The following is a 22774-nucleotide window of genomic DNA, read 5'->3' as shown; positions in this document are numbered from 1 at the left end:
GCCCTATTTGTACTTCTCCAACCACCCCTCGGCCCCTCCGCCTGCATCCCTGCAGGCACCTCGACTCTGCAGGGTCCTCCCAGGCCTGGTGCTTCCTCCTCCCACCAGCCCTGTTTGCACATCACCCTGCCTCTCCCCAGCCTTCCACCTTTGTAAAAGGAACCACCCTGGTGGACGTCCAGCCCCAACTGTGTGAGCATCTGGATGCCAAGCTCTTTCCACACAGCCAGCCACCCCATCAGCAAATCGGGCCAGTTCAGCCTTCAGCACGCCCCTGGAATCCACAGCCACCCCGAGCCCGGGTCCCCAGCTCCAGCATGGTGGCTCCCAGGCTGGTGTTCCAGGTCCCCTCTTGGCCATCCCCAGCAGGTTCCTGGCATTACAGCCAAGGTGACAGATGACAGAGCCGAACTGTGTCCCTCTGCTGCTCAAACCCAACACGGCTCCAGCACAAGAGAGGATTGATGCTCCCCAGGGAGAGGCCCCCAGCTCCTGGGAGGTGATCTCAGGCCCTTGGGATATCCTGCCTGGTAAAAGCATCTGTTCTCCTTCGGAGCCCTGGGCCACATGGAATCATCTATGCTGACCGTGAGATTTCTGAGATTCCTGGGGGTCCCTGAGCCATGCAGCATCAACTTGGCCTCCAGAAGGGCTGGAGCCCAAGGCCCACCACAGAGCAGTGAGTCACGATTCCACAGCTGAGCCTGCAAAACCCTGGACACCATGGCCAGGGAAGCACCTGGTTGGCACCACCCTGTGCATGTCATCACGTGCTGTCACTGGGAGAAATGATTCCCCCCGGGAGGGGACAACTAGAAGTTCATGCCTAGTGCCGCCTGGACCTCTCCCTAGATGGCTCTCCCAGCAGCTACTTTAACCTGGGCCCTTTGGCCGCAATCAGCCCTGACTATGGGACTAGCAGCTTTGCAGAGCCGAGTCCCCCCACTAAACTCCCTCCTCTCCAAGCCTCGGCATCTCGGTGTCACCAACCATGCTGTCTTTGATTCGGAAGGCGGGTGGCAAGTGAACATATAAGGCCTGTCCTTCATGCCCCAGACTCCCAGCCAAATCCCATATTGGGTCCCCAGCCCTCACAGCCCGTTTCTCTCAGGCAGCTCTGTTGCAGGGCCTGCATCCTGGATAGGAAGGCCACAGCCCCTGGACCTGGGGTTTACCTTTGTACCAGCTGATGACAGGCTTGGGTGTGCCCGTCACACGGCAGGCCAGCTTGACTGTCTCGCCCAGCTCGGCTGTGCAGTCGGCCAGCTCCTCTTCAAAGTCCGGGGGCCCTGAGGACACACACGACCCTGAGTGCTCTGTGGGGGGACATCGGGCTGCGGCACCCCCAGGTGCACCTGGCAGGTCGCCTGCCCTGCACCATGAGCCCCACATCTGATGGTGTGGCCGCTTTGGGGACTGTCCCATGTCACCCCTCATCCAAGGTCCCCATCTGGAGTCAGGTGAGTGAGGCAGGCGCGTGTTAAACGGAGAGCAGTGGGGGCTCAGGGGAAGATTCTGTTCTGGTTGAGGAAGCAGACCCCGGGCTGCCAGACCCTTCACAGCCCCTGACATGATCCAGATGGGTGCCTTGAGCTTGGGGCCCCCATGGTATCCCCGACCTTGGATCAGGGCCAACCCAACACCCACCCAGCCCAGGGGCTCCCCATAAGGCTGTAGCCGTCACATGCCACAGGCTGGCTGAGCCGTCTGTTCCAGAAACAAGCCCACCCCTCACACCCACCCAGGCAGGAACCTGTGTGGCTGCAAGAACAGGCTCGGGTGCCCCATCCTGGCTCAGCCACCTGGGCCCCCAGGGAGGTGGCCACTCACGCCACACAGGCAGGGCCAAACGCTGCTGGATGCCGCAGATCTCCTTCACCCACGAGCTCTTGATAATGGCTGTCCGCGCCTGCAGCAGGTACTTGCGCACCGAGTCCTCCCGCTCCTGCCATATCTCGAAGGCGCGGTCATCCCCCTCCACCTGGTCGTTGAGGTCGATGCTGCTCAGCTGTGGGTGGGGGAGGGTGTCAGCACAGGGAGGGGGACACGGGCTGACCATCCTCAACAGACGTGGGACCCGACAAGGAAACATTCAGGCCACCCTGGACCAGCGGCTGCAGGTATGGCCACTGGCATCCACCCCGGGGGCTGAGGGACAGGGAGCCCCACCCAGCAGCCCGGAGTCCGCAGACCTTCATCATGTTCCGGAACACGTAGCTGAAGGTATCGGTGTGGGAGTCTCGCCGGGGCTTGCAGATTACCAGGTGGTTGCGGAAGAGGAACACGTGACGGTTGTGGCCCTTCCAGGGCATGCGGGCGCCCGGCGCGCCCTCCCACACGATGAAGTGGCCCTGGGGGAGGGTGTGGGCTGCGGTCAGCCTGTGGTGGGCCAGATGGCCCAGCGGTGCAGGCCCCACAGCCACCCAGGTACCCAGTGCCCTGCCCAACTCACGCACCCACCCCCACCTCCTGGCAGCCCCAGACGCAAGCCCCCAGCACCCCAATACCCACCCACATCACATGCGTCTCCCAGCCCCGGACCCTGCCCCTCCCCAACCTGGCGGATGGGCTCGCCCAGGGCCTCCAGGGTGCCTGGGTAGTTCTCTATGAGGGACACGTGCAGCTTGTTCTCGGCACGCTGCGGCAGGGCAGACACCACGGCATAGGCCTGCTCCAGCAGCGCGCAGTTCTGTCTGTTCCGCGCCTTGTTGCGGATCAGCTCCTGGGGCCGGGACAAAGGTCAGGGCTCAGACTGCTCCACAGGCTGGACCCCAAGAGACCCAGCCTGGGCAGAGGAGGTGGGGCAGGGGAGGTGGTGCCCACCTTCAGCAAGGCCTGGTAGCGCTGCACCCGCTCCACTGGCTGCTCCAGGTAGTGCTGCAGAGGTGGCGGCGGGGGCTGAGAGGGGTCCCCTGCCGACAGGGCCTCCTCCGCGTATTTCTGTGGGAACCAGGAGGGTGGGTTTTAGGGCAGGAATGCAAGGCCCCCTGATGGCTGTGTCCCTGAGAGCTGGAGGGTGGGTCCCCAGGATGCACACAGCCTGCACCCCAGGTGACAGCTGTCATCCCCTCCTGACAGGTGACAAGCACAGGACTTGGGCTGCTGAAGTGGCCTTCCCAGAAGCACAGGGCTGCAAAAACAGCTCCACCCGCATTTCTGAACTGAGGCCCAAGGGGGCTGCAGGGAGGCTGTGGGCAGTGGCGAGGTCAGGGAAGATGAGCACAGGCTCTGATGTGGGCAGGCCAGGATGAACCTTGGAGGATGCCTGGGCTCAGTGAGCCCTCAGAGGGAGCCAAGGGCAGGCACTGAGGTTCAGAAGCCCATGAGTTCAGGCATGGGCACCTTGTAGAACTCCTGGACGGCCGTGCTGACAACCACCGACTCAGCCTGCACACGCCCCACCAGGAACTCCAGGTACTGCTCAAAGGCCGCCTGGTTCTTGATGAAGCACATGGCCATGTCGTCGTCCGTGTCGCACTGCTGCAGCTCTTGCAGGAAGCTGCCGTGAAGGGGGATGGCATCAGGACTCAGCCTGCGCCCCATAGCCTGGCCCTGAGCCCCCACCTCTGGGAGGAAGCTGGCCCCTGCACAAGGGCTGGGGCCCTGTGGCTCCTGGGGTCTGTGAGAGTGTGCGTGCAGACATGTGTGGGCATGCAAAGAAGTGCTTGTGTGCCGTGTATGAAAGCTCACATGAATATTACACGTGCACATGTATGTGGGCATGCACATTTGTGGAAGCATGTAAATGTGTATGAGCACACATGTGGCTGCATACACAAGCAGGTGGTGGGGGAAGGAGGTGTTGTATGCTATATGCATGTGTGCATGTATTAAATTGTGCAGATGAAAGGGTGTGCATGTACATGCTGGGTGTGCACATGTGTGCAGAAGTGCATATGCATAGATGTGCAGAAATAGTGTGGGGACATGTACATATGTGTGTCCATGTGTATAACATGTATACAGGCATATATGTATGTGCACGTCTATAGGTATGCACTGTGTGCACATAGGTGATGTGCACGTGTATGTGGGTGTATGTGTGTACTGTGTGCATGTGTGTGCATTTACAGATGGGCACATGTGCCATGCACATGGGTGTATGCTGTTAAAGGCTGCACCTGTACACGTGTTCATGTGTGCACACGTGTGAGGGTGTGCATGCACTTGGGTCTGCACACATGCCAATTAGCAGTTAGTGCACCGCAGACCTTTTCATGAGTAAGCCAGGTACACACGTCTGGGTTTCTGAGGGGAGGGGTGCTGAGGGATAAATCAAGTCAGCACAGGTTCTCTCCTCCCTTGGCTCCAACCCACCTGCAGGAGGCCTGGCCCTACAGTGCGTCCATGCATGGGTGTGTGTATGTGTGTGTGTGTGTGTCTGTGTGTGTATGTGGCCCCACCCACCCACCTGCTGTGGAAGCGGCCGATGTCCCGCACATTACGGAAGATGACTGTCTTCTGGCCGGCCACAGCTGCGGGCACGTGGGGGCAGCGCTCCAGGTGCTGCAGGTGGTGGCTCTGCAGGAACTGCAGCTCCTCCACGAAGGCCTGCTCAGAACTCAGCAGCTCCTGGATCACAGAGCTGGGCACGAGGGGGCCACCGTAAGGGACCACGGAGCTCCTGCTTCCCGTGCAGGGACTGCAGGCCACGAGGCCCCTGCTCCCTCAGCTGCTAGATGGGAGTGCCTCCTGCCACGCAGCCTGTTGCCTGCTCGCAGGAAGCAGGAGAGCAGGTGGAGAGAGGCTCCCTCTCGGACAAGGCTGGCCCCAACACCAGGAAGCCACCCAGATGGGTCCTGTCAGCACGAGGCTAGGAGGGCAGCTGCGGGAACCCAGGCAGCTCTGGGCCTGCTCTGCTGTCCTCGGCCCCCACCCGTCCCTGACAGGCTCACACAGGAGCGCTGTTTCAGAGGCCCCTGCAGAGGAATCAGCATGGCCATGACCCCAAGACCTCCAGGCTTAGGGCCTGGACCCAGAGCCAGAGCAAGCGGCCAGCTTCTTTGGGGGACTGTCCAGCCAGTGGGATGCCAGTGCCACCACCTCCAGCCCGGCAGCCACTCACCTCAGCCTTGACTTGTATTCATCTTCAGACACAGCCTCCCCAGGGAACTCAGGGGCCTCAGCGGCCCCCCACTCAGGTGACAGCTGGTGAGGGACAGGAATTTTCGGTCAGGGTGCTGAGCTCTGGCCCTGCCCCGCGGGGATCAGGCTCTTGCCCCTCAAATTGGGACGACCCTCCTAGGGGCCTCCAGGACCCCTCCTGCCTGGCCATTCAGATACCTTGAGCCTCCTGTCCAGGTAGGCTGGTGACACCCAGCCCTGCCGTGAGGGGCTGGACTTGGTGGGCTTGGTGCGGACAAGCCAGCGCAGTGGGTGAGCTGCATCCAGGACCTCCACGTACTGGCCTTCCCGCAGCACGATGGCATCCTGCTCAGCCCCTAGGGGCAGGTAGTCGGCGGTGACCACGTAGATGTCAAAGATCTGAGAGAGGGGTGGGGGTGCTGAAGTGGTGAGACCCAGGAGGTGCCAGCCAGGCCTGCCGAGATCCCAAGCCACAGGGCAGGGATCCCCAGAGTCAGCGTGCACACGCTCAGTTCCCCCTCCATGCAGAACAGCGGGAACGTGGGAGACCTCCCCTGCCCCACCCCCAACCTTAGAGGTCACCACAGTCCCAGGGTCTCCAGGTCTGGACTGCCTACACTCAGTTACTTGTTTAGCTTCTCCTTATCTCCACACCCACCCCAAGCCCTAAGAGGGTGCCTGGTACACTGAGGCCTGAGGCACATTCTCCAATGAAGGAATGAAGGAGTGAATGAATGAACGAAACATGGCTCTCCCAGAAGGCAAGTCTCTGCAGGGCCCCGTGTGGAGAAGACCCTGTTCTCACCAGTTCCTGCCTTCTATGCATCTTGGTGGGGGTCCCACCTCCCTAGAGTCCCATGGGGGTCCTGCCTCCTGAGCCCCTCTCCACCCTGCATCTTCTCTTCAGGAAGGTCAGGGCCTCTCCCTGCCCTGCTCCCAGAGGGTTCCAGCCGCCCACCTCGCCTCGGGCATCGCCGTCCTCTGACTCTGAGGAAGACTCCTGGATGCTGGAGGATGGCCGTGATCGGCCATGGCGGGGGGAGGCAGATGGCGTCTTGGAGTCCTCATCGCTGTCACCTCCAGGCACCTGCAGCTTGGCTGGGGGTGAAAGGATCATGACACCCTGGCCTGCCTCTGGCTCTCCAGGGCTCAGGGGAAGGACAAACACCCCAGACACACCCCAGGGACCCTGGCACACGGGCCGCTGCCCCTCACCCTGCGTGATCTTGGCCGATACCATCTCGGTGATCTGGGAGGTCAGTTTCTGCAGGAACTCCTCTGTGCCCACCTCAGCGAGGGACAGGTGGCCGAGGGCCTCCTTGGCAGCCAGAGGCTCTCCTGTGGATACAAACGCTCTGCTCAGGCGGCTGCGTGCCCCTCGGATGTATACCAGGCACCCCATGCCGTAGGCCCGTCTTGGGCCCTGGGAGCCGATGGTGAACAAAGAGCCAAGGCCTCCCCCACATGGTGCTGATGGCCAGTAGGGAGATGATGAGACTCAGTGGCCAGCAGGGCGGGAGGCCAGTGGGAACTGGCCAGGATGAGGAGTCACCCTGGCTCATGAGCGTCAAGCCGAGGCGTGATCAAGGGGCTGAGAATGTCCAGAGACAGAGGGCACAGCAGGGGCCACCAGTGGACAGTGGACGAGGGGCACTGGGGACAGAGTCGGCAGAGGCCAGACCTGGGCATCAGGCTGCAGGAGGAGCCATGGGTCCAAAGCGGGGCTGTGCTGCCTCTGTTCTCAGTGCCCAGCACCTAGGAGTTCTACCCAGACTCAGGTATCTACACAGCCCGCTGGATGTGAGCTCTGTGCCCAGGGCTGGCCCAGGGACCCCACAGGCTCCCGGATCCATGGGGATCAGACATGGTTCTGACACTAAACAAGCCTCAAGTCCAGGCCTAAGAGAACATGGGTTGGTCCTGGCTGTGTGAGCAGGTGTCCCAGGGCTGTGCTGCTCAGGAGGGGCCTCTGAGGCCTGGAGCTACCCCCAGGCAGCCTCCTCTCTGCACCCCAGTATCAGGGGATCAGCCACCCTGGCCCCTCACAGGCATGCACCCACCCTGACTGTACCTTTCCTCTGCCCACCAAGGTCAGCAAAACTCGCAGTTTCCAACCCCTGTGCTGAGTCGGCTTGTGTGGTCCTAAACAGGTGAAGGGGGTGTCCTGAGAGGCCTGGGCTGGACCCCACCACCCTCTGTCCTTACGCAGAAGCTCCTGACAAAAAGAGGGTCTGGGGGCAACAAACCAAGATACCAGAGAAAGGGCCTCCATACCAGAGAGGCCCAACAGAAGCCCTCGCTTTACAATGGGGAAACTGAGGTGCAGAAAAGGAAGAGAGCTGGCCCAAACCACATGGCCTGCATGGGGCAGAGCCAGGACATGCTCCAGGATAGGTGCTCTCCCCAGGGGCAGCGCTGTCCCATCCCCCACTCCTAAAGCGTCCTCCCTGGCCCTGACCGGACTGGCCTCCAGGGGCAACCCTCACTCACCCCTGCAGGAAAGTGGAAATCAGCGCTTCCTTCACTTTCTCCTGCTCCTCCACCTTAGGCACTGTCAGGAGGACCCGGCAAGCCCTCAGGACAGTGCTCCCAACCCCGGCACGTCTGATTCCAGATCTGGACTGGGTCCCTCCGAAGCCCTGAGCAGGGGCTGTGCCCAAGCTCACCTCCCCATCCCATTCTTGGCCCGTGGTCACCCTGACAGTGATGGGAGGAGAACAAGGGTTCTCCCGTCCTCAGAGGGGCTGAGCAAGGCCCAGGATGCAGGGGGCTTCAGGAAATGTCCCTGGAGCCAGCAGTGCAGAACCCACGGGGCCTGGGCCCAGAGGGGACTCTGAGGCTCAAAACCACCAGCACCACCAGGGCCTGACCCATTTTGGGGTCTCCCTGGTGCTGTCAGAGAATGAGAAGAGGAAGGAGGGGGTCCCATAGAGTCCCAGCCCAGATGGTGTTGATGGGCAGTGTGCCCCAAGGAGACCCCAAAGCCACCCAGCGCCCACCCCCCATGACCCAGCCCCGCATCCCCCCACCCCCCACTCACGGCCCGAGACATGCAGGCTGGCGGAGCAGTGGGCCTGGCCGGCAGCATTGCTGGCGATGCATGTGTAGGTGCCCTGGTGCTGCCGGCCCACGTCCAGCAGGACCAGGCTGTGCTGCTGCGCAGAGCTGGCCACGGTGTAGCCCGGCGTGTCAGGGCCAATCCACAGCACGCCCGTCTCAGCCTCCTCCCTGAGCCAGTGCACGGTGGGCGCCGGGCGTCCTAGGGGCAGGCAGGAGGTGGTGGGTGCACCGCACCAGGAGCGGGGTCTCTGGAGGTGAAGCCCTGCCATAGGCCCTCCCTTGGGATGATGTGAGTGGGGAGGGGGCACCTCTGTCCCATCCCCCAGGGGTGATCTTTCCATAGCTGGGGGCAGGAAACGCCTTACCTTCTACCTTCACAGAGAAGGTGATGCTGGAGCCTTTCTTCACTTTCTTGGGGGTGAACCTCTCCAGCATTCGGGGCGGCACCAGCTGCTCATGCACATCTAGGGGACACAGGCTGGCTGGCAGAGACCTCAGCACAGCCCCCACCGCCTGCCTCCTGGCCCCGGACAATGTCTGCAGGCCCCCAGGTGGCTCTCCACAGCCAGCACCTGGACAGCACCACGCTGCCCCCTCGGCCAGGCTGTCTCCTTGCTGCGCCCTCCCTGAGCCAGCCCATGGCCACCCACACCTCCACTGCAGCCAGCCCTAGGCTCAGGCCCTCAGCACCCATGGCCACCTGGCCTCTCCCTGCCCGTCTGGGGCTGCCTCACCTGATGCAGGCTTCTCTTCTGGCTCATCGGGGCCTGAAAGAGGCACTAGAGTCAGACACCCAGCACACACAGGCCCCCGCCGTGGCTCCTACCCGGCGCTGTGCGGGTGCCTGGCAGTTCTACCCCCTACAGTGAGGGAACCCAAGGACAGCGCTGCTCCCCAAGCAAACGCCCTAACCCCTGCCTGAAACCTGGGCCATGGAGCCCTGGAACTCACACACTTGGGTGACAGAGGCAACAGGCTGCATAGACCAGACCCGATGTCCCACCACCCACCCTCGCCCTGCCACAGACTCTGTGGCCCCACACTGGAATCAGCACACAACCAAATAATGCTGCCCAGAGCAGCAGAGGACTCACACCTGGGGACGCTGGGGAAAGCCGCAGCAGTGGCAGGACGGGTTTGGGTGAAACTTGGAATGAACTCTTAGTGATCAGAACTTTTTGAACAATAAGGAAGTAGGGTCCTCTAGTCCCAAGCTACCACCGGCTCTGGCTGTGTGTGGATCCACCTAGAGCCGCAGTGTTTACCCACTTTCCTGGGTCAACTTCAACCTCCAGCCTGCCCACCAGTCAGGACAGAGGGCTGCACAACCACTCCCTGAAGGGCCAACTTCCGGCCGCCTGTGCTGCTGTGTACCAAGGGGCAATGACCAAAGACCCTCGCTGAGGGCCTGATATGGCAGGGTGTGCAGGGGATGTCAGCCCTGGCCAGGATGCTGCCCAGGGCCCAAGTCTCTGCCCAGCCCCTCGGAGCACCCACCTCGAACCAGCAGCCGGGCAGACGAGTAGGCAGCACCCATGGCATTGCTGATGTAGGCTGCATACTGGCCAGAGTCCTCCTGGGTGACTGAGATGATCTCCAGGGTGTGCAGGGTCTTCTTGTCAGTCATGCGGATGTGGGCAGATGCAGTCAGGGGCTGGCCATCTTTGAACCAGTATAATCTGGGAGCAGGGTAGCCTGGGCCACGGGAGGGGGAGTGGTCAGCCTGGGCTACCATCCATGGGCACTGTGCCCTCCACATGGGAGACAGATGAAGGCCTGGAGAGAGGGTCCCCACACCACCAGTGACAGAGTGCCAGCCTCCTGCACCCAGGCAGCAGGGATGAGTGACTGCCTGACCCTGCTGCTGGGGTCTCCTTTCAATTGTGGCTGATGGGGTATGGCTCCTTGGCTTCCATCCTGCCATGGCCATGTCCCCACTCCCTCTCCTTCTCACCTTTCACCTTGAGCTGGAACTTGGCCAGGCGTGTGCCAGGGGCCACCTGGAGGTCTCTCAGCTCCTCCACCACCTGGGGCAGCTGGCCCTCGTCAGTGGTGGACTCTGTTCCCTCCTGCTCCCGGCTGGCAGGAGAACAGAAAAGGGGTCAGCCATAAAGCAGGGCAGCGAGGGGAGCAGGGCGGGAGGGGTGCTGAGGGGCTTGGGCATGGATGACGTTGGAAGCTCCTGTTTGCTGACTTAGTGGACAGAGATCGCCAGGGCTTGGAGGAAGACTCCAGGATTGGATGCTGTCAGACCAAGCCCTGCCCTCACCCAGCAGCATCACTCCCCGAGAGGCCCTGTGACGTCAGTCCGTGGGGCACAGCCCACCTCTGGCAGCCCCTACCTGGACAGGTAGCCTTGGGCACTGAAGTAGGATGAGGTCTCTGTGGCATCCGCTGCAGTGTCATAGTCTGTGCTTGTCACTGGGGAAGGAAAAGGGGAGCTGGAGCAAGGTCTGCCATCCCGTCTGCCCCAGCGTAAGCTCCTGCACCAGGATGGCCTCGGCCCTCAGAGATCCTGACTACAGAGCCTTGCCTGGGAGCCACTTAGACTTGGGAGCTAGGAAGTCACAGGGGGAACAGCAACATTGTAGCCTCTCCACCCCAGGCTATTACCAGCCCCATTCTTCAAGGCCTATAACTAACTACAAGCCTCTTTGACACAACAAACTAATACCGAATGATCCAGAGGCCTCAGAAGAAACAGTGATAGTGGTAGAACCTTCTAGTTCCATCCTACTAGGGAATAATGGGATGAAAAGATACAGGCCTCAAAACCAGAAGCTAAGACTTGTGTTTCTAGTCAAGATGGAGTGACTGAGGCTGGACTTACCCTCTCTTACGGACTAAATGTTGAGATGCCCCCCAAAGACCATATGCTGAAATATTAACCCCCTATGGATGAAGAGGTGGGCCCTTGGGAGGTGATTAGGTGATGAGGGTGGAACTTCCATGGGACCCCAGAGAGCTCCCTCATCCTATTTCTATCATGTCCTTGCATGATGTATTTTTTCTTCTGTAACAATTTTTTTTTTTTTTTTTTTTTTGAGATGGAGTCTCGCTCTGTCGCCCAGGCTGGAGTGCAGTGGCACGATCTTGGCTCACTGCAAGCTCTGCCTCCTGGGTTCACGCCTTTCTCCTGCCTCAGCCTCCCAAGTAGCTGGGACTACAGGTGCCTGCCACCATGCCCGGCTAATTTTTTTGTATATTTAGTAGAGACGGGGTTTCACCATGTTAGCCAGGATGGTCTTGATCTCCTGACCTCGTGATCCGCCTGCCTTGGCCTCCCAAAGTGCTGGGATTACAGGTGTGAGCCACCGCACCCGGCCTCTTCTGTAATAAATTTGTAATCTTCTTCTCTACCTGCTATTAATCCTATCCATTGGATTTTTTTATCTCTGGAAGTTCTACTTGGGTTTTTAAAATATATTCTGTCTCAACATCACTAATCATCAGGGAAATGCAAATCAAAACCACAATGTGATACCACCTAACTTCTGCAAGGATGGTCATAATAAAAAAATTAAAAAACAGTAGATGTTGGTGTGGATGCAGTGATCAGGAAACACTTCTACATTGCTGGTGGGAATGTAAACTAGTACAGCCACTATGGTACAGTGTGGAGATTCTTTAAAGGACTAAAGGTAGAACTACCATTTGCTCCAGCAATCTCACTACTGGGTGTCTACCCAGAGGAAAATAAGTCATTATTTGAAAAAGACACTTGCATATGCATGTTTATAGCAGCACAATTCACAACTGCAAAATCATGGAACCAACCCCAAATGCCCATCAATCGAGTGGATAAATAAACTATTGTATATATATATATAATGGAATACTACACAACCATAAAAAGGAATGGATTAACAGCATTTGCAGTGACCTAGATGAGATTGGAGATTATCATTCTAAGTAAGGTAACTCAGCAATGGAAAACTAAATATCATATGTTCTCACTGATATGTGGGAACTAAGTTATGAGGATGCAAAGGCATAAGAATGATACAATGGACTGGCCGGGCGCGGTGGCTCACGCTTGTAATCCTAGCACTTTGGGAGGCTGAGGTGGGTGGATCACAAGGTCAGGAGATCGAGACCATGGCAAAACCCCGTCTCTACTAAAAATACAAAAAATTAGCCTGGCATGGTTGTGGGAGCCTGCAGTCCCAGCTACCCAGGAGGCTGAGGCAAGAGAATGGCGTGAACCCAGGAGGCAGGGCTTACAGTGAGACGAGATCGCGCCACTGCACTCCAGCCTGGGCGACAGAGCGAGACTCTGTCTCAAAAAAAAAAAAGGAATGATACAATGGACTTTGGGGACTTGGGTGGAAGCGTGGGAGTGGGGGTGAGGGACTAAAAATATGGTGTAGTATATACGGTTCAGGTGATGGGTGCACAAAAATCTCACAAATCACCACTAAAGAACTTACTCATGTAACCAAATACCACCTGTACCCCAATAACTTATGGGAAAAAAAAGAACTGAAAAATAAATCTTGACAGATAAAAACATTAAATAAAATATATTCTATGTCTCTACTTTTCTTTTTTTCTTTTTTTTGAGACAGAGTCTCACTCTGTCACCCAGGCTGGAGTGCAGTGGTACAATCATAGCTCACTGCAGCCTCAACCTCCCAGGCTCAAGCGATCCTCTTGCCTTAGCTTCCCAAGTAGCTGGGACTACAGATGTACACCACCACGCCTGGCTAATTTTTTGTATTTTTTTGTAGAGACAGGGTCTCACTGTGTTGCCCAGGCTAGTCGTGAACTTCTAGGCTCAAGTGATCCTCCTGCCTAAGCCTCCCAAAATGCTGGGATTACAGTCATGAGCCAAAGTGCACCAGGCCAGGACAGCGATTTCTTAAACACAGGAATCAAAGATGAGCCCTATGGTTGCTCCAGTTTCCTGCCTTGAATTTGTAGGCTCAAGGAAGGGAAACTGAGGCAGGGCCCAGCAGACTCCTCGAGATGAGAAGATGGAGCTCAGAGTCCTAGGAGACTAAGGCAGCTAGAATTCACAGAGAAAGTACCGGAGAAAAGAAAGCTGTACAGAGAAAGGACCTGCCTCAAGAACTCAGCAGAATACTGATTAGTATCTGCATGTGAGGAAAGACCCACCTGAAAGGATTGGGGGAAACAGTACCAGGAATAGCTCCTGGTTCCACCAGTCAGACTAGAAAAATTCCTAACTCAAAGGGCATTGAGTAGAGCACTCAGGAAAGTTCTTGCCTCAGTAGTGGGAAATAATTAGCCCTAGACTGAGCACTTCTCTGCAGCCACCAAAGAAATCATAAAAGCTAGGCCCCAAAGAATAAAATCGCATCCAAGTATCTTCACTGTAACCCAGAACAAAGCTCAAGAAGATATGCAGAAATACAAAATATCCTAATAGGGTAAAGTTTACAATGTCAGGCATTCAATCAAAATCACCAGACATACCAAGAGACAAGAAAAGATGACCCATAAAATAGAAAATAATCAACTGAAACCAACTCAGAACTGATGCAGATGTTAGAACTGGTAGAGGAGATATGAAAACAGGTATTGGAATTGTATTCTCTGCATTCAAAACGTTAAGTAGAGATGTAGAATATATTTTAAAAGACTCAAGTAGAACTTACAGAGACAAATAATAAAATGAATGAGATTCATAGGATGGATATTATAGAAGAAAAGATAGTGGACATAAAGGCATGAATAAAAACCATGCAAAATGAAAGATACAGCAATTTTTAAAAGTGAAAAGAGTATTAGTGAACTGTACACACTCCATGTGACTTAATATATAGGTAATTGAAGAAAAGAATATTTGAAGCAATAATAATAATATGGCTTAATATACGTGTAATTGAAGAAAATAATATTTGAAGCAATAATGGTCACAGAAATTCCAAACTTAATGAAATGAAAACTCTAAACCCACAGTTCTAAGAGGGTTAACAAAGTCCAACCTCAACAAACATGAAGAAAAGTACACCAGAGAAAATCATAATCAAATTCCTCATAACCAGTTATTTTTTTAAATCTTTAAAAATACCTAGAGAATTTTTGTGAAGAAAGTGATAAGCTGATCCTAAAATTCATATGAAAATGCAAGGCACCCAGAACAGGCAAAACAATCTTGAAAAAGAAGGAAGTTGGAGGACTTACCCTCCCAATTCCAAAACCCACTACAGAGCTACTGTAATCAGGACAGTGTGGTGCTGGCATAATGAAAGACATTTAGATCAATGAAACAGAATTTAGAGTCCATAAATAAACCCATACATTTAGAGAAAATCAAATTTTGACAAGAATTCCAAGACAATTCAATGGAGAAATAGTCTTTTCAACAAATGGTGCTGAGACAACTGGGTATCCACATTAAAAGAACAAACTTGGGCCCTTAATTCATATCATATACAAAAAAAAAAAAAACCCAGAAAAACCTCAAAATGGACCAAAGACTTAAATACATGAGTTACTATAGGCATAGGCGTAACTCTTTATAACCCTGGAATAGGCAATAGTTTCTTAGAAATGACAGCTAAAGCCCAAGCAACCAAAGAACAAGTAGATAAATTGTACTTTATTAAAATTGAAAACCTTTGTTGAGGCAGGAGGATCACTTGAGGCCAGGAGTTTGAGGTTACAGTGAGCTATGATTATACCACTGTCCTCCAGCCTGGGCAACATAGCAAGACCCTGCCTCTAAAAAAAAAATTAAAAAATTAGCTGGGCATAATGGCACACACTTATGGTCCAAGCTACTTGGGAGGGTGAGGCAGGGGGATCACTTGAGCCCAGAGGTTCAAGACTACAGTGAGCTAGGATCATGCCATTGCACTCTAGCCTGGGCAACAGAGTAAGACCTTATCTCAAAAAAAATTTAACACTTTTGTGCCTCAAAGAACACTCTCAAGAAAGTAAAAAAGACACCCACAGAATGAGAACATATTTGAAAATCTTTTATCTGATAAGACTCTAGTATCAAGAATATATGAAGAACTCTTACAACTCAAAAATAAAAGACAAATTACCCAATTTTAAAATGTCCAAAGGATTTGAATAGACATTTCTCCAAAGATATACAAATGACCAACCATCACATGAAAAGTTGTTCAATATTGTTAGTCACTAGGGCAATGCAAATCAAAACTACAATGAGATACCACTTCATATCCATTAGGATGGCTATAATCAAAAAGATGAACAATAACAAGTCCTGGCAAGGATGTGGAGATATTGAAACCCTTGTACGTTGCTGATGGGAACGTAAAATGATGTAGCTACTGTTGAGAAGCTTGGTAGTCCCTCTAGGAGTTCAATCAAGTTGCCACATGACCAAGGAATTCCACTCCTAGGTGTATATACATGAGAGAATTAAAAACATGCTCACACAAACACTCATATACAAATGTTCACTGCAGCATTGTTCATAACAGCCAAAACAACCAATGGATAAATGCCACCCAATAAATGCATAAATACTCCACATACCATGGAATATTTTTCAGCCACAAAAATGTGTACGATAATGATATATGCCACTACATGGATGGACCTTGTAAACAGTATGCTCAGTGAAAGAAGGCAGACAGAAATGGACATGTATTGTAGGATTCTATTTATAGGAAATATCCAGAATAGGTTATCCCATAGAGACAGAAAGTAGATTAGTTATTTCCAGGGGCTGGGGGAATGGGAGAATGGGGAGTAACTGCTAATGGTTTCTTTTCAGGCATGATGAAAATGTTCCAGAATTAGATATTCCAGAACATATTATTAGACAGAAGTGATGGTTGCACAGACCTTGTGAATATACTAAAACCCACTAAATTGAACATTGGTAAATGATGAATTTTATGGTGTGCAAATATGTAAAAAGTTTTAAATCCTTATACAAAGACAAATTATGTACAGAAAATCAACGATAAGAATGACATCCTAATTCTTATTGGAAACAATGCAAGCTAGAAGACAGTGGAGCAACATCTTTAAAATGTGGAAAGAAAAAACCGTCCTAGGAAAAACATCTTTCAAAAACAAAAGTGAAGTAAAGACATTTTCTGACACACAAAATCTGAAGGAATTCCAGCATACCCACACTATAAGAAATATTAAAAGATGTCCTCAGGCAGAAGGAAAATGGTATCAGATGGAAATCTAGATCTACACAATGGAATGAAGCACTCAGAAATGGAATGATATGGATAAATATATAAGTTCTTATTTAAGATCATTGACTTTTCTTTAATAGTTCCTTTTCCTTTTTATTTTGAAATAATTGTAAATTCACACGCAGTTCTAAGAAGCGATATAGAGATCCCATTTATTCTTCATCCACCTTCCTGCAATGTCAACATCTCACCAACTATAGTGCAATATCACAACTAGAAGACTGACATTGATGCAATCCATTGATTTTGTTGAGATTTCAAAAGTTTTACAAGAACACAATTGAGTGTATGTTTATATATTTAATTTTATGTAGTAAGACGCAATTTTATCACAGTTATTATATGTCAATAGTTCCTTTTTATGGCTGAGTAGCATTCCATAGAATAGTTGTACATAGGTGGTTTGTTTAACCATTTATCCATTGAAGGACATTTCGGGTGTTACCAGCCCTTGGCTCTGTTAGGAATAAAGGTGCTATGAACATTTGGGTGCAGGTTTGAGTTTGAATGCAATTTTTTCATTTCTCTGGTATAAATGCCAAAAAAAAAAGAGAAATTGTTGGGTTATATGGTAAGCACATGGTTAGTTTTATAAGAAGCTGCCACAGTTTTCAGAGTGGCTGGCCCACTTTACTTTCCCACCAGCAATGTACGAGTGACCCAGTTTCTCTGTATCCTCACTTGCATTTGGTGCTATCACCATTTTTAATTTTAGCCATTCTGGTAGTTATGCAGTGATATCTCATTGGGGCTTTAACTTGAATATCTCTAATGGCTAATGATGTTGAACATCTTTCATATGCTTATTTACCTTCTGCATATCCTCTCCCATGAAATGACTGGATAGTCTTTTGCCCATCTTACAACTGGATTTTTAAAATTCTTTACTGCTTAATTTTGAGCATTCTTTATATTTATTTAGATAAAAGTCCCTTACAAGATACATAATTTGTGAACATGTTCTTCCAATCTGTAACATTTCATCCTCTACACAGGGTTTTTCTCAGAGCAAAAGTTTTCAATTTTGGTGAGATCCAGTTTACCAATTTTTCCTTTTATGGATGGTGCTTTAAGTGTCAAGTCTAAGAAGTCTTTTCGTAGCCTAAGAGCCTAAAGATTCTCTGCCATTTTTTTCCCCAAAAGTTTTATATTTAAGGATGCAATTGATTTTGAGTTAATTTTCATATAAGGTGTGAGGTTTAGGTTAAGGGTCATTTTTTGCCTATGCATGTCCAAATTTCTCCAGCACCAAATTTGTTGAAATTCTATCCTTCCTCCATTTAATTGCTTTTGCACTTTTGTCAAAAATCACTTGGACATATTTGTATGAGTCTAAATCTGTATTCTCCATTTTGTCCCACTGATTCATGTGTCAATCCCTCTACAAATTCCACACTGTCTTTAATACTTTAGCTAAATAGTAAATCTTAATATTAAGTAGAACGGTTCTTCCCATTTTATTCTTGTTTTTCAAAATGGTTTTTAGCTATTTTAAGTTCTGTGCCTTCCCATATACATTTTAGAACAAGCTCATCTGTGTATATAAAAAAATCTTGTTGGGATTTTTATAGGAACTGCATTAAACCTACATATCAATTTGGCACCTTAGCTATGTTCAGTTCCAATCCATGAACATGATGTCTCTCCGCTTGTTTAGGTCCTTTCTGTTGTCTTTCATCAGCATTTTGTAATTTTCAGGATACAGATCCAGTAGATGTTTTGTTGTATTTATACCTAAGTTAAAAAATTCTTTTATTTGAAGCTATTATAAACATTATTGTGTTTTTAATTTTGGTTTCCACATGTTCATTTTAAGTATATACAAATACAACTGATTTTTGCATGTCAATCTTGTATCCTGTGATCTTGTTGAAACCATTTATTAGTTCTATCTTAGGGCCATCCCATGGCTGCACATCCAGCCCCAAAGCACCTCCAAAACTGTCTGCCTGGCCTGTGGCATCAGGCTCAGCATGGAAGGGGATGGCAGGAGAGAGAAAAGAAATCTTCCTTTAGCATCTCATGGCCTGTACCAGCCGAGGCTGGAGGACTCAGTGAGACTTTATCAGGCTGAAAGATACAGCACCCTTCTCCTGTCCCAACAACTGCCTTGCATACCAGCTAACAATTTGTGCTTAACTATGTAGCCAGCCTGTTCTACTAAATGTTTTACATGAATCAACTCACTTAACTCTCATAGCTATACCACAAGACAGTTTCCATGATCTCCATTTTCCAGATGAGGAGGCTGAGGCATTGAGTGATAAAGTCACTTCTCCCAGATCACATAGCTGGTAAGTGGCAGAGCCAGGATTTTACCCAACTCTGTGGCTCCAGAGTCTGTGCCTGAGCTGTTTTCACTCACAACACATCTGATGCCAACTGGATGTACAACACATCCATTCAGTTCTGACATTAACCGCCCAAAGTTAGCACAGACCCTAAACATTAACAGAATCCATCTCACAAGTTATGTTCTCACTTTAGATGCCAGCTGTAAGTCCCAGATTTCCACCCATACTTTTGACTGAATGGCTGTAAATTGGAGGTTCCTACAACCCTCTTCCTTGTGTTTGATAATTTGCAACAATGGCTCGCAGAACTCAGAAAAGTTTTTTACTTATTACTAATGGTTTACTATAAAGGATATAACTCAGGAATAGCCTCATGGAAAAGATACATAGGGCAAGGAGTGAGGGAGAGGAGCGGCACTTTGCACAACTATCCTGACACCTCCATGTGTTCACCAACCCGAAAGCTACCCAAACATCTTAGTTTATGGGTTTGTATAGAGGCTGTATCACACAGGCATGATAAGTTACTTAATCTCCAGCATCCCCATCCTCCCAAGAGGATGGAGGTAGTGCTGAAAGTTTTGGGCTTCTAATAAAGGCTTAGTCTTTCTGGAAACCACCCCTCATCCTGAAGCTAACTGGGGGCCCACCAAGAGTCACCTTACTAGAAAAAAAGATGCTCCTATCACCCAGGAAATTCCAAGGGATTTAGAAGCTCTGTGTCAGGAACTGAGGACAAAGGTCAAATACATATTTCTCATAATGCCACAGTGCCACGAACAATTCACCATGCCCTTGAGCTTCTCCTGAGAGGCTTCTTGATCAAGCCACCTGACAGCCTTCAAAAGGGACCTAAAGGGAGTGGTTGGGGTATGCTGGACTCACCCTTCTTGACCCCCTCACCTTACTCCATGAAGTCCACTTCCAAATCTTCCTGAGCCTCTGTCCCAGCCAGGATGCCTCTCACAGAGATGAGATCCCTCAACCCCTTACCCCAAGGGGCTCCAGACTGGGGGCCTGTCTTGGCCCTAGCTCCCAGAGAGCTTTCCATCAGCCACAAGACACTGAGGCCCCAAATCCTGCCTGGCCTGAGATGAACGCTCTCTGAACCATCCTCAAGACCAACTCAGGAGCCCCTACACCACCCACCCTGGAGACACCAAACCAGATGCAGTACTCACAGTCCACACGGAGCTCAGCTTTGGTGGAGGAGACACCCAGGCTGTTCTCAGCCAGGCAGCGGTAGACGCCCATGTCTGCTGGTACTACAGCTGTGATGATGAGCTGATGGCCACCCTGTTGGTCTTCATTAATCATGTAGTGGTCATCCTCCTCCAACAACTTCCCATCCTTGAACCAGCGCACACTGGGCATGGGCTGACCTGTCACCACGCAATCAAAGCTCACAGGATACCCATCCTGCACTTCTTGGTTCTGCAACTCGGTCAGGAACACTGGGGCTGGGACAGATGGGTGAGTTAACCCCAGGGAACAATGATCACGTCCGGCTGCCACATACATGCAAGTTGCCACCAGATGAATGGTTTGACACATACGATGTACAGAACAATCATTCATATGGGAGCATTCACAGACCCTGACAGCTAAACAGAATGGTATCTTTGCCTGCTAAGCCTCTCTCTCTTCCTTGTTCTCTAAGAATTCTGTTTGGCAGCTTGGTTCCCAAGCTACTTTGAGGCAAAAGGGATAAAGGGCTGGAAACAGGGAGGAAAAGGGAGGTAAAGCAAAGATAAAGACTGTGTGGCCTGCAAGTCCACGAGGAGCAGGTGAGGGATTTGAAGCAAGGGAGAGGCTCAAAATTGGAGAGAAGTTTCAAGAAATAACGCTGTGGGTCATTCATCACACCTTCTTTAACATTCCTAGAGAGATACAAGTAAATAAAGGAAATGGCTTTTTAATTACTCCTAGATGCTGGAATGGGAAATGGTATGCAGACTGGACCATGAGGAGTGCAGCATTTTATACAGGTTACATTTCAGAGTCTCATTTTTAAAAAATTCTAGAGAGTGAATACAAACGACCTTTGAACAACATGCATTTGAACTGCATGGGTCCACTTGCATGTGGATATTTTTCAACCAAACGTGGATCAAAAAATACAGCATCTGTGGGATGCAAAACCCTGTACAGCGAGGGCTGACTTTTCATATATATAGGTTCTGCAGGGCTGATTTGGGGACTTGAGTATGTGTGGATTTGGGTACACATGAGGGTTCTGAAATCCATCCTCTGTTATACCAAGGTACAACTGCATTCCCATTCTCATTTCACAGATGTGAAAGCTGAGGCACAGAGATGCTAAGCAGCTTCCACGAAAGCACACAGCTAGTAAGAGACAGGGTTGGAGTTCAAATTCAGCTCTATTTAACCTCAAAGTCAGGGCTTTTCACACCTCAGTGGGCTGCACCTGCAAAGAGCCCAATGGTGGGCACAGGTAACCCCTTGAGCTTGCAGCAGACTCTAGCCATGACTAGCCTGGATCCTTCTCCCATCTCTCCCTGCCTCTGCACCCTGGCTCGTGACCCCAGACCGAGGCTGTGTGCAGACTCACCGGTGTCAGAAGTCAGTAGGCTGGGCAATGGCTCTGGAGGCACCATAGAGGTGGGGGTCTCTTTGCTGATGCGCATCTCTACCCTCCGAGGCCCCTGTTCCACCAGCTTGATCTCCACCCCGATGCCCAGTGTGGCAAACATCTCCTGGAAGCGAGTTACCGCCTGGCGGGCCTCAGTGAGCGCCTCAAAACGGATGCAGATGAAATGCTCATCTTCACGGTATGTCTGCCAGTCCGCGGGCTCCTCTGGCTCTGCAGGGCCCTCGTCTGCACTCAGGAAGAGCTCCTCGTCTGAAACTTCAGCCGGGCTTTTGGTGCGGAAGAGCCGGTGCAGCCGCCGGGCAGCTCGGTGAAAGGCATCATCCAGCTCACCCCCAGAGGAGCTCTCGGCCTCACTCTCTGTCCCACTGACCACCACGCAGGCACTGTGGTCCACCTGGCCAAACTTGTTGCTCACCTGACAGGTGTAGCGGCCAGCATCAGCATGGCCCAGGCCAGTGATCAGCAGAGAGCAGGTGCCATCCCCAAGCTGGTCGATGTGATGGTGCCGCCCGTCGGTCAGCTCCACACCATCCTTCAGCCAGCGGGCTCGCACATCTGCCTTGCTGGCCACGACACACTCCAGTCGCAGGGCGTCCCCCACCTGTGCCTCGGTGTCCCCAAACGTGTGTGAGAACATGGGCCCTTCCTGTTGCTTCATCTCCTTCCGGACCTTGTAGCCCTTAAAGGCGGCCTGGATCTTCACAGCTGCCTTGTCCATTGAGGGATCACCCAGGTCTTTGGTGCTCAGATCTCCCAGTGGTGGGTGCACAGCAGCCAGTGGCTCCTGTTGCTGCTGTGGCTTCACAGAGGGGGTTGCTGGGGCCCCAACCTGTGGGCACAGAGCCTGATGTCATGGTGAGATAGGGAATCTGAGGCCAGGAACAGGGCATGACAGGTGTGGAATGCATGGCAGGGGCAGCTCCAGGTCTTGCTCCACTATGCCCTTTTTCCTCCTACCAATTGGACCCACACTAGCTTCAATTGACCTAGATGTCTGACAGCACCTTCCAAAAAGCAAGCCCACTTCCTGGAAATTGCTTTACACAGTCACACAGACCAGGATGAACAGGGTTGTGAAGAACACCATAAAGAGACCAGTTCCAACTCTTCAGGCAAAAGTTTTAACGGTCAGATGTGTATATGAATGGATGGATGCAGGGTGGATGGAGAGATACATTGATGAATGGATGGTTGAATGGGAGAACAGGTGTATGGATGGATGGATGGATGAGTGAGTGGGTGGGTGGCTGGTGGATGAGTGAATGGTTAGACAGATGGTGGTATGGAAACAGGCTGACAGATAAACAGACAAACAGGTGAACAAGTACAGGAATAGATCATGGACGAATGTGGATGGATGGGTGAGTGAGTAGGTGGATGGATGATAAACAGCAGATGGATGGAGTTGTATGAGTTGTGTGGTTGTATAGGTGGGTAAACAGGCTGACAGATAAATGAATGAACAGGTGCACAGGTGCAGGAGTGGCAGATGGATAGTAGATGGATGGATGAATGGAATGGAATGGAAGGATGGTGGGTGGATGGTAGATAGACGGATGAAT

At 51.7% G+C, this 22774-nt stretch overlaps 1 protein-coding gene across 4 annotated transcripts in view; it reads right to left on the bottom strand.

Moving 5' to 3' along the window:
• Nucleotides 1–22774, bottom strand: part of OBSCN (obscurin, cytoskeletal calmodulin and titin-interacting RhoGEF) — a 168660-nt gene that overhangs the window by 36515 nt on the left and 109371 nt on the right. For all 4 annotated transcript variants that reach the window (XM_055233742.2, XM_055233743.2, XM_055233744.2 and 1 more), the window contains 21 exons: nt 21171–22041; nt 19780–20058; nt 10488–10566; nt 10100–10224; nt 9643–9840; nt 8880–8912; nt 8511–8609; nt 8126–8344; nt 7576–7636; nt 7157–7227; nt 6301–6423; nt 6044–6183; nt 5284–5484; nt 5066–5148; nt 4412–4585; nt 3343–3499; nt 2824–2940; nt 2558–2722; nt 2193–2351; nt 1831–2008; nt 1176–1289 (listed from right to left, as the gene is read on the bottom strand). In XM_055233742.2, coding sequence (XP_055089717.1) covers nt 1176–1289; nt 1831–2008; nt 2193–2351; nt 2558–2722; nt 2824–2940; nt 3343–3499; nt 4412–4585; nt 5066–5148; nt 5284–5484; nt 6044–6183; nt 6301–6423; nt 7157–7227; nt 7576–7636; nt 8126–8344; nt 8511–8609; nt 8880–8912; nt 9643–9840; nt 10100–10224; nt 10488–10566; nt 19780–20058; nt 21171–22041 — 3646 coding nt within the window. The remainder of the gene's footprint in view (nt 1–1175; nt 1290–1830; nt 2009–2192; nt 2352–2557; nt 2723–2823; nt 2941–3342; nt 3500–4411; nt 4586–5065; nt 5149–5283; nt 5485–6043; nt 6184–6300; nt 6424–7156; nt 7228–7575; nt 7637–8125; nt 8345–8510; nt 8610–8879; nt 8913–9642; nt 9841–10099; nt 10225–10487; nt 10567–19779; nt 20059–21170; nt 22042–22774) is intronic.

This window comes from Symphalangus syndactylus, chromosome 19 (genome assembly GCF_028878055.3).
Source record: "Symphalangus syndactylus isolate Jambi chromosome 19, NHGRI_mSymSyn1-v2.1_pri, whole genome shotgun sequence".
Classification (NCBI taxonomy): domain Eukaryota; kingdom Metazoa; phylum Chordata; class Mammalia; order Primates; family Hylobatidae; genus Symphalangus; species Symphalangus syndactylus.
Note: the sequence above shows the minus strand (reverse complement) of the source record. Positions and strands in the feature narration are given on the sequence as shown.